The sequence below is a fragment of the Thunnus maccoyii genome, chromosome 5 (genome assembly GCF_910596095.1).
Source record: "Thunnus maccoyii chromosome 5, fThuMac1.1, whole genome shotgun sequence".
NCBI classification, from domain to species: domain Eukaryota; kingdom Metazoa; phylum Chordata; class Actinopteri; order Scombriformes; family Scombridae; genus Thunnus; species Thunnus maccoyii.
In genome coordinates, this window is record NC_056537.1 from 34,372,099 (window position 1) to 34,387,233 (window position 15,135).

The window sequence follows — 15,135 nt, forward strand, 5'->3', positions numbered from 1 at the left end:
TATAAAATGAATAATCATGTAAGAAATAAAATTTGGAATCTAAGATCCACTCTTAACCACTTACTGAAATCAAAATATCATTCAAATATGAACATAACGAACAAAAACTAAATGAAACTTTTATTTATTTATTTTTAACCCTTAGAAACCCACCATAGACATTTTTGTCTTTTTTAGGGGGGGCAGGGGATCTTTGGGGGGAGATAGCAGATCAACAGTATATGCCACATAGAAGTAGTATACACCATCTGAAAGCTGAGACACAAAGATGAATTTGAGATATTCAACACTGTGTGTCAAGTTTTTCTAGCCATGGATCTGTAATAAACATTGTGTTTTGGTTGTATATATTAGGGCTTAGAACATTATAATGGAAGTAGTTATTGCAGCAATTTTGATTGATTTGATTGATGCAATTTGTTACACAGATTTGGTGTGAAATCTAACAATTTTTGACCACTCTACAATTGATTAAAATGGTCAAAAATCCCTCCAAAATACCACATTAAGACACCAAGACCTTGAGGCACACCAAAGAAAAGTTCATGCTGTGATTTGGTATCAAAAACTTTTGACATTTGGAAATTTCTGTATGAATTGCATTTTTTTGGTGACTGGAGTGTTATTAAGCACTCTTTTCAACAAACTAGCATGACATGGTTGGTACCAATGGATTCCTTTGTTTGTCTAGTTTCATATGATACCAGTATCTTCACTTTAGCTTTAAGCCTCGTAAACAGCCCCACGGGTCTCAGAAGGGTTTATAGTCGTGAACGTGCAGGTCTTCTACCATCCACCAGGGAGTGCTGCAGCACCCTCCCCATCCCTACTTTCCACAGCCTTGAATTAGTGTAGAATCACTTGAAAATAAAAATAATTGTGTTTCCTTTACCTTAGAGTGAGCCCTTTATATCTATGTGGAAAGCAGGTCCTCTTCCACAGAGCCCACCATGATGCACCGCCATGTTTCTACAGTAGCCCAGAATGGACAATCCAAACACTTGCTCTAGAGAGGGCCTTTTGCATTTTTTGCGAGTTTCGCAGCCACCGTAGGTTCTCCTATATGCTTGGAGAGGGAGGAGGAAGGGGGGGGGGGGGTATTCAGTTGGTTGCAATCTGCAACCTCACCACTAGATACCACTCAGTCCTACACACTGGTCCTTTAACTGCTGCTGCTTTCACTTCTCCGCTCTGGCAGTGACTGAAGAGTTCCCCCTTGTGGATGCTTTTCAGTCTGAGTGGGCTGAGTTTATGAATTCATGAGTGAATTGCTATCCAGACACATAAAGTGCTGTGTGTCTAAAAATAGCACACTGCAGACTGGATGGTGTGACTCACCCCTCCATACTGTGTGCCTCTATGGCATAAACAGTGTTGAATGATTTTAAGATTAAGTGCTCTTCTAAGTCCTGTTATCAAAATTCCATGTGAGCTTTTGTCATATTTAGACAACTTTATCATTATTTTTTTAAAATAAAACTCTGGAGTATTTAATCTTGTCTTAGTGAAAGAAAACTATGAACATTTGAATTCTAGTTTTATTCAATACCAAGTATGAGTTGTCAGCTATTTTTCAGGAATAATATCACATTGAGATTTAGACAGTTTTTGCCTCGTCTCTTTTGTCTCATCAGTGCCTGTAACAAAGGTATAAACAGTAATTCATTAACAAAATCAATGAGAGGTGAAAGTTGTATTTTAAAGTGACAACAAAATGAACAAAACACAAATTATTCCTTTATTTTAAATTTTACTGTTCTGAAAACAAACTTCATATCTGATTCAGAATACAAACATAGTTATTATTAGTGCTTAACATCTTACATGTATGTCACTTTAAAGTTACAGTTGCAAACCTTTCACACTGAATGTTCAAACATGCACAAACTGAACTAACATACATACACATACAGTATCTTTCAACAGGGGCCAATGTGTTTGGCCAGGATTAAATGCTCCCTCCTGTATCACTGCTATCTGTAAAAATCTCACACAATGAGAGAATAAGCTTTTTAGGGATTAAGGTGAGAATGATTATTTTTCTTCCACTGCTGTGATGTTCTTTTAAAATTATGCATTTCATCTGTAACAGCTTGTGTTTGCTAAAAAGCTTAGACGATCACAGTCTTCAGTTAAGTGGAATATGTGCTCGCATATAATCCTAGATACATTTACACAAAGCATTATCCTTCTCTTCAAACAAGAAACCAGAGTGCAGGTTTGCCTCCATGTGGAGTCCCGGGAGGAGCTCGGCTTTGTTCAGTCCCCTACAGCAGCCTGACCGGCTACCACAACAGTGACTACAGCCTGGTTCCAGTCAGAACATGACACATGAAACACTCAACTGTCACTGAATGCAACTACATGCACACTAACATTCATTATTATTATCCGCCCAAAGTCTTATTTGGGATACGTGTTAACAAGGGAGTAGCAGTAAAAAAGAGTTAGATATTAGGGGTGTATTCACAAGATTCACAATAATCGATTCACAAGAATCATGATTCTATTCAGTTTTAATGTAGGAAAAATAAGATGGGCTTGAGAACACCCCTTACACTTTTTATTAGGACTATTATTATCATTAGAGTTTTTAAAAAATAATTTATACTTGGGAATGAAACTCTGTATATGTGTGTGTGTGTGTGTGTGTTTGTGTGTGTGTGTGTGTGTTTGTGTATAGAGTGATTTCTCAGCAGCATATATAGCATACAACTGAAACACTGCTTTACAATACAATACGTTCTGCTAACATTATATTAAACCTTTTCCTTTGGGAAAAGAAATGGGTTCATTAAAGACAATCTGCTGTATGTATAATATACTGTGTGCAAATTTGACATTGTTTTGTGGCTGGTGTCTGAGGAAAGTGTCCATAATGAAAAAGGTTCATCCTCTGGGTGTACTCACTAAACTTAAGAGAAATCAGGGGTCTCATTTATAACCATTGTGTAGACACAAAACGGGGCCTGAAAGAGGCGTACGCCACTTCCCACGCAAAAGTTGTGATCTATAAAAACAAACTTGATGGGACAGTGTGCGCACCTGTACGTAAACTCTGACCCATGCATACGAACATTTTGGAGACGGAGGAAATCGACGATGCAGATGATGAGATGAGGTGGTGAACTGAAGCCAGATTGTATAATAATCTTCTTACACATTTAATTTCACTTCATAAAACACCTGTGTGCTGGATTTTGGAGTAAATATAAAGGAATACGTGTTTATTGTATTGTAGATATTGAGTGTGTGGTGTAAAAACTACTTATAGCCTACTGGTTCATGGGAGCTGGCCCGCTGCAGGTTGTGGTGAACATTTAACCAGAGGTGTCTGACTTCACGATGCACAGGATGTTTATTGAAGTTGTATACGGTTGTTTTGGGTTACACACATAACTTCAAGACATCTGAAAAAGGGGAAATAAAACGGTAAAAGTCCGGTCATGCCCTCTGTGGTCCTTCCTCTGCTGCTGCTGAGCGCAAGTGACTAGAGAGGGTCTGATACACTGACTCTCGACACTGATCGGCTAGGCATCTAGAGACAGAGAGAGTGATTGGTGTGGCGATAGAGACACATATACATCAATAGTCATGAATGCTTTTGCATTGACCATTTATGGTTTAATGTGGCGTGTGAAGGGCTGGATATGAGGCTGATCCATGTGCGCATATTTCCAGGTGGACTGTGATTTATAAAGGGAAATATACGTGCATTCGTGCGTACGCATGGTTTAATAAACGCCATTTTTGGCCTTTGTGCACACATATACTTTTAGCATGGATCCTATACACTGTTTTATAAATGAGACCCCAGATCATTAGAATTTTGCAGCTGACATTTTGGTAACGTGGTTCCAGACCTTTTTCATCAATTCAAATAGGTCCAGTGCTGTGCTCATTGGTTGCTGTTTTCTATGTTGGAAAAACAACAAGGCCAATTAGATTTTTGTAGGCAGGATTAAGAATGTCATCTCTCTGTGCCAGAGCCAGAAGAAAATGGCACAAAAATGGTGACAACCATGGAGGAGATGGGCACAGCAGTACACATATTTGTATGTCAACTCATGGATATAACAACTCTTTGATGTCTACAGCAAATTTCATTGACTGAAGTGTTGGTCAAGGATGGAATTTCATTTGATGGTACAACTGGAGGAAGGATATGAGGGTAACAATAATCATAAGAATCACCCACCATGGAGATCATGAATATCTGTACCAGACATTATCAAGATAATTAAGAGACAGACACCACTGCCGGGCCCCACCACATGTGGGAGAAATACAACCACCTTTGTCATGTGGGGTGGTGTCAAAAACAGTCAACAACCACAGCACTGCACTAGACCACACATGAGCACTGAATTAATTTTTGATTCATTATTGCACTGAGAGCCTCATACTGCACTACACTATATTACAATTTACTGGTACACCCCAACTGTATACAGAGACAAAGTCTAACATTTACAGGTTTCCTGCAGCACATCATTGTGACTCTACAGAACCAGTTCTGATGAACACCAGCAGATCCTGGTTCACATACTGAGGTTCTTTCTATTTGGAAAACGAGTGTTTCCAGGTGATTTGAAAGAAGGTATGGTGTTTACATGTGTAAACTCACAGTGGAGAATTTGATTATACAGAGAATGTTAATGTGCATGTACGTGTAACGGATTATATATCAACCACCTCAGTTAGTCTCTACCCCATACCCTGATGGAAATGTACTCAACACTCTAACTTCAGGTCATCATTTGTAAACAATAAAATAAGTTATTTGTGTGTGCATTTTAAAATCCCTGTGAGTATTTACTAATCCTGTACCTTCTCTGTTAAGTCTGGTTAAGTTAAGGCAACTAAAACACAGTAAAGAAAACCAATATTGATAGTTGGCACTTGATAAAGGATGGGATACACACCCAAGCCTCTAGTGTTGAAATCACACTTTTTACACCCATTCATCAAGTTGACCTCCATTCTCTTACTTTTTGCTGCCCCAGAGGAACACCTAATTCCTACTTTGGCACAGCATGTAAAAATACTATAGGTTACCTTGAGCTATTTGAACAAACAATCAGTGTTGTTGTTTGTGAAGGCACCTTCATACTTATAAGTATGTGGATTTACAAAGTATACACAGCAGAAATACTCAAAACTACAGTTCAATCTGCTAAATACAGACCAAATACAACCAAAGACCAAACCAAACTACTATAAATGTAATCCAAATCCTGTGCACTCAGACAGAAATACACCACAAGTCATTTGATTTTCAACTTCATTAATCTTTTACAATATGAGATCACTTCAAGTGTTCGTGGTTAACTAGGTAGTTACTTAGGAATAACACTACAGTAATGTAATGTAATACTACTGAACATCTAGAACACACCACCAGCTGGTTTTTCAGCTTCTTGGTTCCCACCCAATCATTAAAACAGACAAAATAAAGATCACAATCAATCTAAGGTTTGCAATTATTTCTTGAAAGATAAGAAAAGTTCTATCTGCCACTAGCTGGCAAAAACAAAAGAGCTACTTCCTCATGAGAAAAAATACTATGTAGCATGTTGCTAGTTATACAGTTACATTATCTAGAATGCTATCATGTAGCTAGGAGGAATGACCTCACTCTATTTGTTTGTTGATTGGTTGCATGAGACCAATCCAAACCATTAAGACAATAATTGACCACCTATAAAATACTGTTGCATTGACCAATGGTTAATAAATCACTGAGAAGCTGGTTTCCATTCTGGGCTTTTTGAAATGTACTGTAGTCTGACATCTAGTTATTAAAAGGTATGCTAGCATTGTTAGCTTTCCTCACTGAGAGACAATTTACATACTTTGTTGTGACTTGAACGTGTGTTGACTTGATTTCAGGTTTGATTGAAATCATTACTTTAACAAAAGAGATTTGAAATGCACAGCTCTTAAAAGAATCAATAGCAATTTGAACGTAGAAGTTCATTTCTGACTGTGGTAAAAATATCTTAACCGCTAAGTCCACTTATAAGCTTTTTTCTTTTGAGCTTTTAACCTTATGCCAGACTCTACCGGGACTTGAATTTCAATGATTTAATGATTAATTTAAATTATTTATATTTATTATTTTTATTCATAAATCTTGGCAACATCTGTAGTGCTAAGCATAATTTTCCCATCAGGCTTTCACTCCCTTCACAAACATTCATGGCTTTGTTTGTGTAGGAAATCACTTGCCTCTTCCTGTGTTGTGCTGTAAAAAAGTAATTCCTTTTTGAACTGTAAAGCAAAAGTTGGAGATAATTATTGTAGTTATTGTAATGCCTCAACATTATTGTGATAACTTGAAAGTGAAAGTTCATTCTTGACTTTGGAAATAGAAGTTTGTCAAAATAATCTTAACTGAAGTTCCACTTACTAGGTTTTTCTGGAGCTTTCAATAGCATGTCACATCTTCATCGTGACCTAAGTATTAGACTTAGGTCAGATGATGTTTCCTGTGTGCATATAAAATATGCTATATGCTATGGAGTCTTCAAGTCACAATGAGTCACAACTTACCACAAACCACTCAACACACACGCTAGCCCTACTCACAGTATCTACTGTGAAGAGGTCAAACGTCATGGAGCCAGTGGACAACCAGAGAAAGATCAAGGAGGACATTCACATTTGACACCAGAGACAGGAGTTACCATTTCTACCCATATACCACCGCCTGTTATCACATGATTGTTCCACAGTTCCACTCTATGGTCATGTGATGACTGATGATGATAATGGCAACTGAGCAAACTTCATTAAGTGATGAAAACTGAGAAGCACATGAAAGCTCCACAAATAATTGAATTTCATATTAATATTATTCCTTAAGCTGGACTTCTGGTGTAATATTTTAGTATTCTCACATTTAGTTTTCATCAGTTCATTTGAATTTCTTCTCTCTCTATAAAGCAAGGAATCTCTGTCTGTCTGTCTATATGTATGTTTGTCCTTTGTATATCTTGCAAACCGTTCATCCAATCTATTTCATACCTGACAGGTGGTTTGCTGGGAAATCCAGGAAATGCAATGTCAATGTGTTAAGTTATTTGGATGAGCGGTTCTCCAGAAATATATGAAAATACCTCATGAACAAGATTTGCCTCTTCTTCTGCCTGTGGAGTCAATGAATGGAAATACGGACAGCACCACTCTGTCATTGTGGTCAGAGGTGGGATTACATCCATAGTGTTAGTGATTTGAAGAAGTTAAGAGACTTAAGCTCTACTATTGAACTGTGTACTGTGAACGAATCTTTGCATGTACATTCAAGACTTAGTGCTGGATGTGTCAGGCACCTTCAGAAATAATAAAAATAAAAATACCTCATAAACAGCATTGCTTCCACAACATTGATGCTTCTTCTTTTGTCCCTGGAGTCAATGAGCAGAAATATGGATAGTGCCACTCTGCCATTGCAATCCACATTGTGGTTGGAGGTAGGATTACATCTGTAGTGTCAATGACTTGAAAAAGTTTAAAATTGTAGTCTCCAGATATTCTGTGTAATGGGCGTTTAGGGAGCATCGGTCAATTGTAGCGTCTACCAATAGCCTGCATGTGAGGTGTTTAGGGAAAATGGGTATTTTATAGCCTCTACTGATAGCCTGCGTGTGACATCTTTAGGGAACAACGCTAAACTGTAGCGTCTACCAATAGTCTGCATGAGAGGTGTTTAGGGGACAGGCACTTTCTCTCTAGCTATTGAGAAATCAGCCTGTTCCGAAAAGGCACGTTTTAAACAGGCACTGCCCTAGTTTTACAAAATCTGAATTTAATCATATATTTAAACTGCGTTTTATTTAGGGATCAACTGAGTTTCATCTCTTGGTGCCTTTTATCTTAAGTAACTACTGAGATTGGATGATAAATGATAAAACCTCTTTAATTTAGTTTGTGTGTATCATCTACCTGGGTTTATGTTCAGCCAGTTGGAAAGCTTACAATGCTTATGTCTAGTAACAACTTAAAATTCTGTGGAATTCTTTGGAATTTTAAATTTTAAGTATGTTTTATATATATATATATATATATATATATATATATATATATACACACACACATACAGACAGGTGACAAATTAAAGGAAAAACCTTCAGTACAGGCCGGAATGCTACAGTGAGGGGATCTGGTGGTTCCGTTATGCTGTGGGGGGCATTTTGCTGGCATGGTTTGGGTCCACTTAGAGGGAAGGGTCACTGCAAATCAATACAAAGTTGTTCTGAGTCATCATCTTTATCCTATGATGAAAAATTTCTATCCTGATGGGAGGGGAGTGGTCTCTTCCAGAATGACAGTGCCCCAATTCACAGAGTGCAAGGGGTCACTGAATGGTTTGATGAGTATGCAAATTATGTGAATCATATGCTATGGCCTTCACAGTCACCAGATCTCAACCCAGTTGAGACACCTATGGGAGATTTTGTACTGAGGTGTTAGACAGAGCTCTCCACCACCATCATCAAAACACCAAATGAGGGAATATCTTGTTGAAGAATGGTGTTCATCCCTCCAAAAGAGTTCCAGAGACTTGAAGAATCAACGCCAAGGCTGAGGAACACAATTCTTCCAAAAGATGTTCCCTCATTTGTTGTGTTGATGATGGTGGTGGTGAGCAATGTCTGACATGTCGGTTCAAAATCTCCCATAGGTATTCAATTGGGTTGCGATCCGGTGACTGTGAAGGCCATAGCATAACAGAGCCACTGGATCACCTTACTGTAGGGTCAAGCATTCAGGCCTGTACCAGTTTTTCCTTTCATTTGTCACCCGTCTGTGTGTGTGTGTGTATATACATATTTGTATATATATATATATATATATATATATATATATATATATATATATATGAAAGTAAATGGGAAAGTAATTAGCAGTATGAAGAATGAAGCAGGATGGAATCTTCAACTTGTGTTCTACACCTGTTTAAATCCTGCTTCCATAGCTGCTCCCAAGTAAAAACAAGTATAATAAACTCCTCTCTTAATTTGGGCATTTTTCCCACAGCTTTCAAGACTTCAATGGTAAAACCTCTCCTTAAGAAATCCAATCTAGATTAATTAAGCTAAACAATTACAGACTCAATTCTATCTACTTGTAGACTTGTAGAGAAATTGTTTTCAATCAACTACTTGTTCATTTAACCAACGATGGCATTTTAGAAAAACTTCAATCCAGTTATCAAGCAAATCACAGCACCACATCAATTACCCTTTTTATGCTGACAACACACAATTGTATATCTCTGTATTCCCAGATGACCCCAATGCACTGCATGTTGTTTTTGCCTTTCTCACTAACATTAATGTATGGATGGGTACAAACCTTTTAAATTCAATGAGGAGAAAACTAAAATTATTTTAATAGGTCCCAAAGCAGCAAGAGAAAAACTGAAATCAGTGCCTGGTGATCCTAGCAAACAGATTTAAAACACAAGTCACAAACTTGGGAGTGATTTTAGACTCTGATTTAAATTTTAATTCTCATTTTAACAAGGTTAAGACATCCTTTTTTCATCTCAGAAATATTGCCAAAGTCAGACCTTTTTTATATCAGAGAGATGCTGAAATGTTTATTCACAATTTTATTACTGGTCATTTAGACTATTGTAATTCCCTTTTTTACTGGATTAGCTAATGTCTATAAGAAAACTACAGCTAGTTCAGAATTCTGTGGCCAGAGCCTTAATTAAAACAAAGAAAATGGATCAAAAAACCCAACTGCTTAAGACACTGCACTGGCTACCTGTATCTTTCAGAACTGACCTTGCTCCTCCCTACATCAGAGATTTTCTTTCATTTTATGTTCCAGCCAGATCACTAAGGACCTCCACCACCTCTCTTTTAAAAGTTCCTTATGTGTGCCATAAAAGTACTGCTGAGGCTGCCTACTATTTTATGGAACACACTGCCTCTGGATATTGGAATAGCAAGCTCTAAAGGAAATCAAAGACCTATCTTTTTAATCTGGTTTTCAATTTGAAGTAATGGTATAGCTTTATCTTTAGCTTTTAAGTTTTAATAATTGTTTTTTTATCATTGTATCCCACAGTGTTTATTTTATTGGCTTTTATTCTATTTTATACTGTTTTCAAAATTTTGTTTTGTTGTTGTAATTTTAAGTCTTGCAAAATTGTATTTATTGTTTCTTTTTTGCTTTCATTTATTTTTGTTTGTCTGTGTTGTTTTAACCCTGTCATGTGAAGCACTTTGGGCTGCATGCTTGTATGAAAAGTGCTACATAAATAATGTTGAGTTGAGTTGAATATTCCTTTAACTCAAGATTTGTCCATCAGTGATGTTCACACCATTACACGTATTTCTTTTCTCATTGAGTGTCTCAATGGACGCCTCTGTGATCAGGTGAGGGAATAGGCGGCTCTTCATGCTTGACTGCTGTGACTGGCCAACACTGCCTCGCCGTTGTTGTGCTCCCTTGTGTCCTTCATCGCTCTCCTCCTCTCCATCAGCGCTGTCCATGTTGCTGTTGACATCTGAATCCAAGTCAGTGCCTTTAAGCATGGGACAGTCTATGGAATATTCAATCTCCTCGACACATGGAGGCTCATCATCTTCAAAACAGCTGCATGAGGGGAGAGGAGAGGAGAGGAGAGGAGAGGAGAGGAGAGGAGAGGAGAGGAGAGGAAAATCATTTCTTTTACTATTTATTCCATGTGTTTCATCAATTAGCAGTGTCTCTTTACCACCCCACCTTAGCAGGTGTTAAGCAGATACAATAATACATTCACTATGTTCACCATCTTAGTTTAGCATGCTAACATTTGTAATATTAGCAATAAACACAAAGTACAGCTGAGGCTGATGGGAATGTCATTCATTCTGCAAATATTTGGTCATAAACCAAAGAATTGGACAAAAAAATTTGACCTGATGGTGGTGCTAGATGAAAAGTCAGGATCACCAAAGTTATTGGCATCATTGGGAATGTCTGTACAAAATGTTCTATCAATCCATCGAATAGATGTAGATATTTAACTGAATAAGTGAAAATTTTGACCTGCTGGTGGCACTACATAAAAAGACGAATGAATTCTAAAGTCAGTGGGATTCAATATTCATGAATATTAGAAGTTTCATGGCAAACCATCCAATAGTTATTCAATAGTTAGTTTCAGCTTGGACCAAAGTCATGGACAAACATATCGTCTCTAGAGCCTCACTGTAAGCATGGCTGAAAAACATACCATTATACTGTATATCTTAATCAGAAATATAAAAGGACTGGGGAAAGATCAGTAAGTCACTTTATCTCTCACTATATGTAAATATCACATATATATTCTGTTCCAACATGTCATGATGTTTACACTGATTGAAATATTCATGACCAAGATGGAATGTTTGTATGGCTGCACCATTCCATCCAGTAGAAATGTTCTGTTACATTATTCTATACACATTTCCCAGGATTCACCCTGACATATTCGGTAGCTTTTGACACTTTGAGATCTCCACTAGAATGTGAATATGAATTTTATGTGACTGAACACAGCTTGGCTGCTCAACCTACATCTGTAATGATGGACAACACATCTAACAACTTGTTGCATGGTGTTTGCATTTATTTCATGTTGAGGTGACCTTGAGCTCAGCTACAGTCACTGTGATTCACAGCTGATAGAAAGCACCAGTAACCAATAATCTAATTATACACACACTTCGTGGGAGGCTGTGTGTGTGTGTGTGTGTGTGTGTGTGTGTGTGTGTGTGTGTGTTAGTCAAAGAGAGAGCATGTAGAGACACACTGGGACTCTGTTGGGACAGAGAGGATGTGACAAGCAGACTGATCTTCTTCTTACTATGGGGGAGAGAGACAGAGGGAGACAGACAGGGAGAAGACAGAGCGGAAGGAAATGAAGGATGTAGAGAGAGAGAGACTGGAGATTGGGGAGGCAGGAAAAGGTAGGGAAGGGAAAAGAGAATGAGCAGGAGTGATAAACAGAAGTGAGAGGTACATCTAGCATACTGATGATTGTGACTCTTGTCTTTGTGTGTGTTTGTGTTGTCTGTGTGCTTTGAATGGCAATGAGGCAGGACAGCTTGTCTACAGTGTGTAGTCAATACAGTGCAAATGCTGATTCTCTGATGGCCCAGTGTGTAATTGCTGTAAAGCACTGACTGCAGCTTTGTTTACACACTGATTTATTGGATGGGATTGATTCTTTTTTCATTCTGAAATTCATCATCGGAGCTGTAATATCAGAACCGGCAGTGTGTAAAAGCTGTGCGTGAGCTGGATATCCAGTTACACGACGAACAGAGCATTGTAAAAAGCCTGTCTGTGTCAATAAAGAAGTCCTTATTTGATCTTGGAGGTTTGAGAATGCAAATCTAGTCTTCAGTCGTGTTTAGGGGGTTAACAGTATGCAATGCTAAGTTAAAGAAAACAAGAGTTTATAGTACAGTACACTACAGGAAAGGTCACATTCGACCGCATCCTATGTGGAGCAGGAATATCACAGTAAATTTCACCCCAAACCCCCTCAGCAAAGCATCTCTCACTCCCAGTCAGTAAGCCCCCCCCCCCCCCCCCCCCACTTGCTGTATGTACTAGCGATGTACAGAGAACCCAGTATTTGTATTTGTATCTGTATTTGTTGAGGCAGCAAAAATATTTGTATTTGTATTCAAATAAAAGTGGAAAGAGGCTTAAAAATCCTGTTTTTGTTTTTCTTACGCTTTTAATTTTAGAAAATTAAAGTGTTACAATAAGTGCTGATGAATACACTACCTTATGAAGGAGGTCCCCACACCGGGTCTCAAACTGGAGTCTCCCAGATTATAGATGACTGTGAAACTTTACTCATCGCCTCATTGCAGACAGACCTCTACCTACTTATACACCCATAATACAGAGACAGCCCAGCATGTAATGTGTCGGGAGGAACTTCAAAGGTGATTCTTGCTTTGCACTTTTCATTTATTGCCTATTTTTTTACAACCTAACTTTGTGGAAAGGAGAAGGGGAACAACAGGTTATGGAGAGTCCGTTGTGAGAACTTTGTGTGTGTCATTAGCTCAGCTTTATCTCTGGTTAACACCCCCAACTCTGGGAGTGATGTCCATATTAGGAAATGTGCGTCATGTAGCAGGTGGATGTGACTCCCCTCGTTGAGACGTTTTTTTTCTTCCCAAAAAAAATTAATTTTAAAAATATCTGTATGAAACAAATCACATAAAAACCCACTATTTGTGCTATGCCGAATAACATTTTTGTATTCAGGCACACCCCTAGTATGTACTTGAAGTCGCTTGCTCACACACAAACACACACACAGAGGCTCCTGCTGTGCTGTGACAGCTGGCCGGTGACAGCCAATCTGCACTGCCCAACTCGCAAAAATATGCATTAGGGCCTGACCCGACCCGCAAACCGCCAACTTTTTTTTACCAACCGTGTTTACTAAACACCAGTAGGCTCAGTGAGCTGTGAGGAACAACACGCATCACACACAGTGACATGTCTATCAATTAAAAAATAAACAATTACTAAATCAAATATCATAAAGTAACTTTGATGTCAACATACAATTCATGTGACTTGTTCTTGTGCAATATGCTCTGTATCAGAAATGAGGCACAAATCAATTTTTAGATCTTTTTCTCTTTTTTTTCATATTGCCACCAAATTTCTATTTAGCAGATTCATGGTTCAGACTTCCATGGACAGTGGAATCCAGAGCTTTTATTTTGACAGTTTGACTAAACTTGATGTGACATTTTCCATTAAACCCAGGGCCTCAGTGTTTGGTGAATTGCCCCAACACTGATGATTCAAAGCTATCTGAGCCTATTCTTTTAGTTTTGTGGAGAAGGGATCATCTAACTCTTCAACTCTGCTCATTTTCCTAGAATGTGGGCATACATGTGACTGCCCTGACCCAACTTGAACATTTTAGAGCTGTTACACAGTCATTCAATAAGGCAAAGTGCGGGTGACCTACACTCAACATTGTACCTGAACACCTCCTGTGTAGTCACCCTGTGCTGATCTGCTAAACATGCTGCTAATGCTATGCATTCTGTCTAGACTCAGGGTCAGAGTGTCCATTCTTTAATAAAAGCTCTGTTTTCGCTGTCTACTTTTCTCTCTTTAGAGCACTTTTCTCTGACTTGTGTCACGCCTCGTCTTTGCTCTCTCCTTGACATGTGGGAGATGTCAGTCAGCAGAGCCCTGAAGCTCCACCCTGCCCCTGCACAGAGCGGAGCAGCTCACTGACGGTGGTATTCAAAGTTTATTAATATTAAATGTATTATTTGTCCAAATTGCACCAAGTTTGACACTGCACTCCCTTTGTTCTCCAGCAATGCACTCGCCAAGTGTGGAGTCAATTGGATGAACAGTTCAAGAGATTCGTGAAGGACATACAGATATATAGAGATTCTTTCCTTTAGTGGACAGATACTTCCACCACAGCTCAACAGGGAAATACTGTCCAAGGAAACACAAAAAGGGAATTTGATGCTAAAAAGACTGTAAATGTGGCAGATATCCACTTGATATGACTAACTCAGGATGCTGAACCCTCATATAAGCTTAAGATCAACTTTTAAATGCATTTTTGCACAAAATGATTTTGGTCCCCAACACTTACATTGAAATCACATTTGAAGGAGATCTTTTAATAGTCAGTATGAACAGGAGGAATAATTACAGCGAGGAAAACCTCTTCCACTGTTCATATGGACACCTGACCTGTGAACCTATCCTTTAAGGATAGCAATGTCAATTAGCATTGGTCAGTCTGTCTGACCAACACTGTTACCTGACAGTTTGGCTGACAGTTTTTGTGTTTCATATACTGAAAATATGATTGCAGCTCATTTAGATGGTAATAGTGACAGGTGCTTTGTGGCTGGACTTTGATTTTTACTGTCCGCAGCACACTGTCTTTCCTAAATAGTGTATATTTTGTTATAAAAACATCTGCCTCTCTCCCTTTTTTACCTTCTCTTTCTCCCTTCTCTCTCTGTTTCTTGCTACTTAAAACAAGAAAAACTACTTTTGTATGTGTTAAAACAACATCTAATTATATATATATATATATATATATATATATATATATATATATATATATAT

At 38.2% G+C, this 15,135-nt stretch overlaps 1 protein-coding gene across 1 annotated transcript in view; it reads right to left on the reverse strand.

The window, feature by feature from the left end:
- Nucleotides 1-10,224: 10,224 nt before the first annotated feature.
- The window catches only part of LOC121897583 (cytosolic carboxypeptidase 4), a 168,968-nt gene continuing 164,057 nt past the window's right edge, over nucleotides 10,225-15,135 (reverse strand). The window contains exon 26 of the mRNA XM_042412155.1: nucleotides 10,225-10,617. Within this exon, the coding sequence (XP_042268089.1) occupies nucleotides 10,308-10,617 (310 nt within the window). The 3' untranslated portion in view covers nucleotides 10,225-10,307. The remainder of the gene's footprint in view (nucleotides 10,618-15,135) is intronic.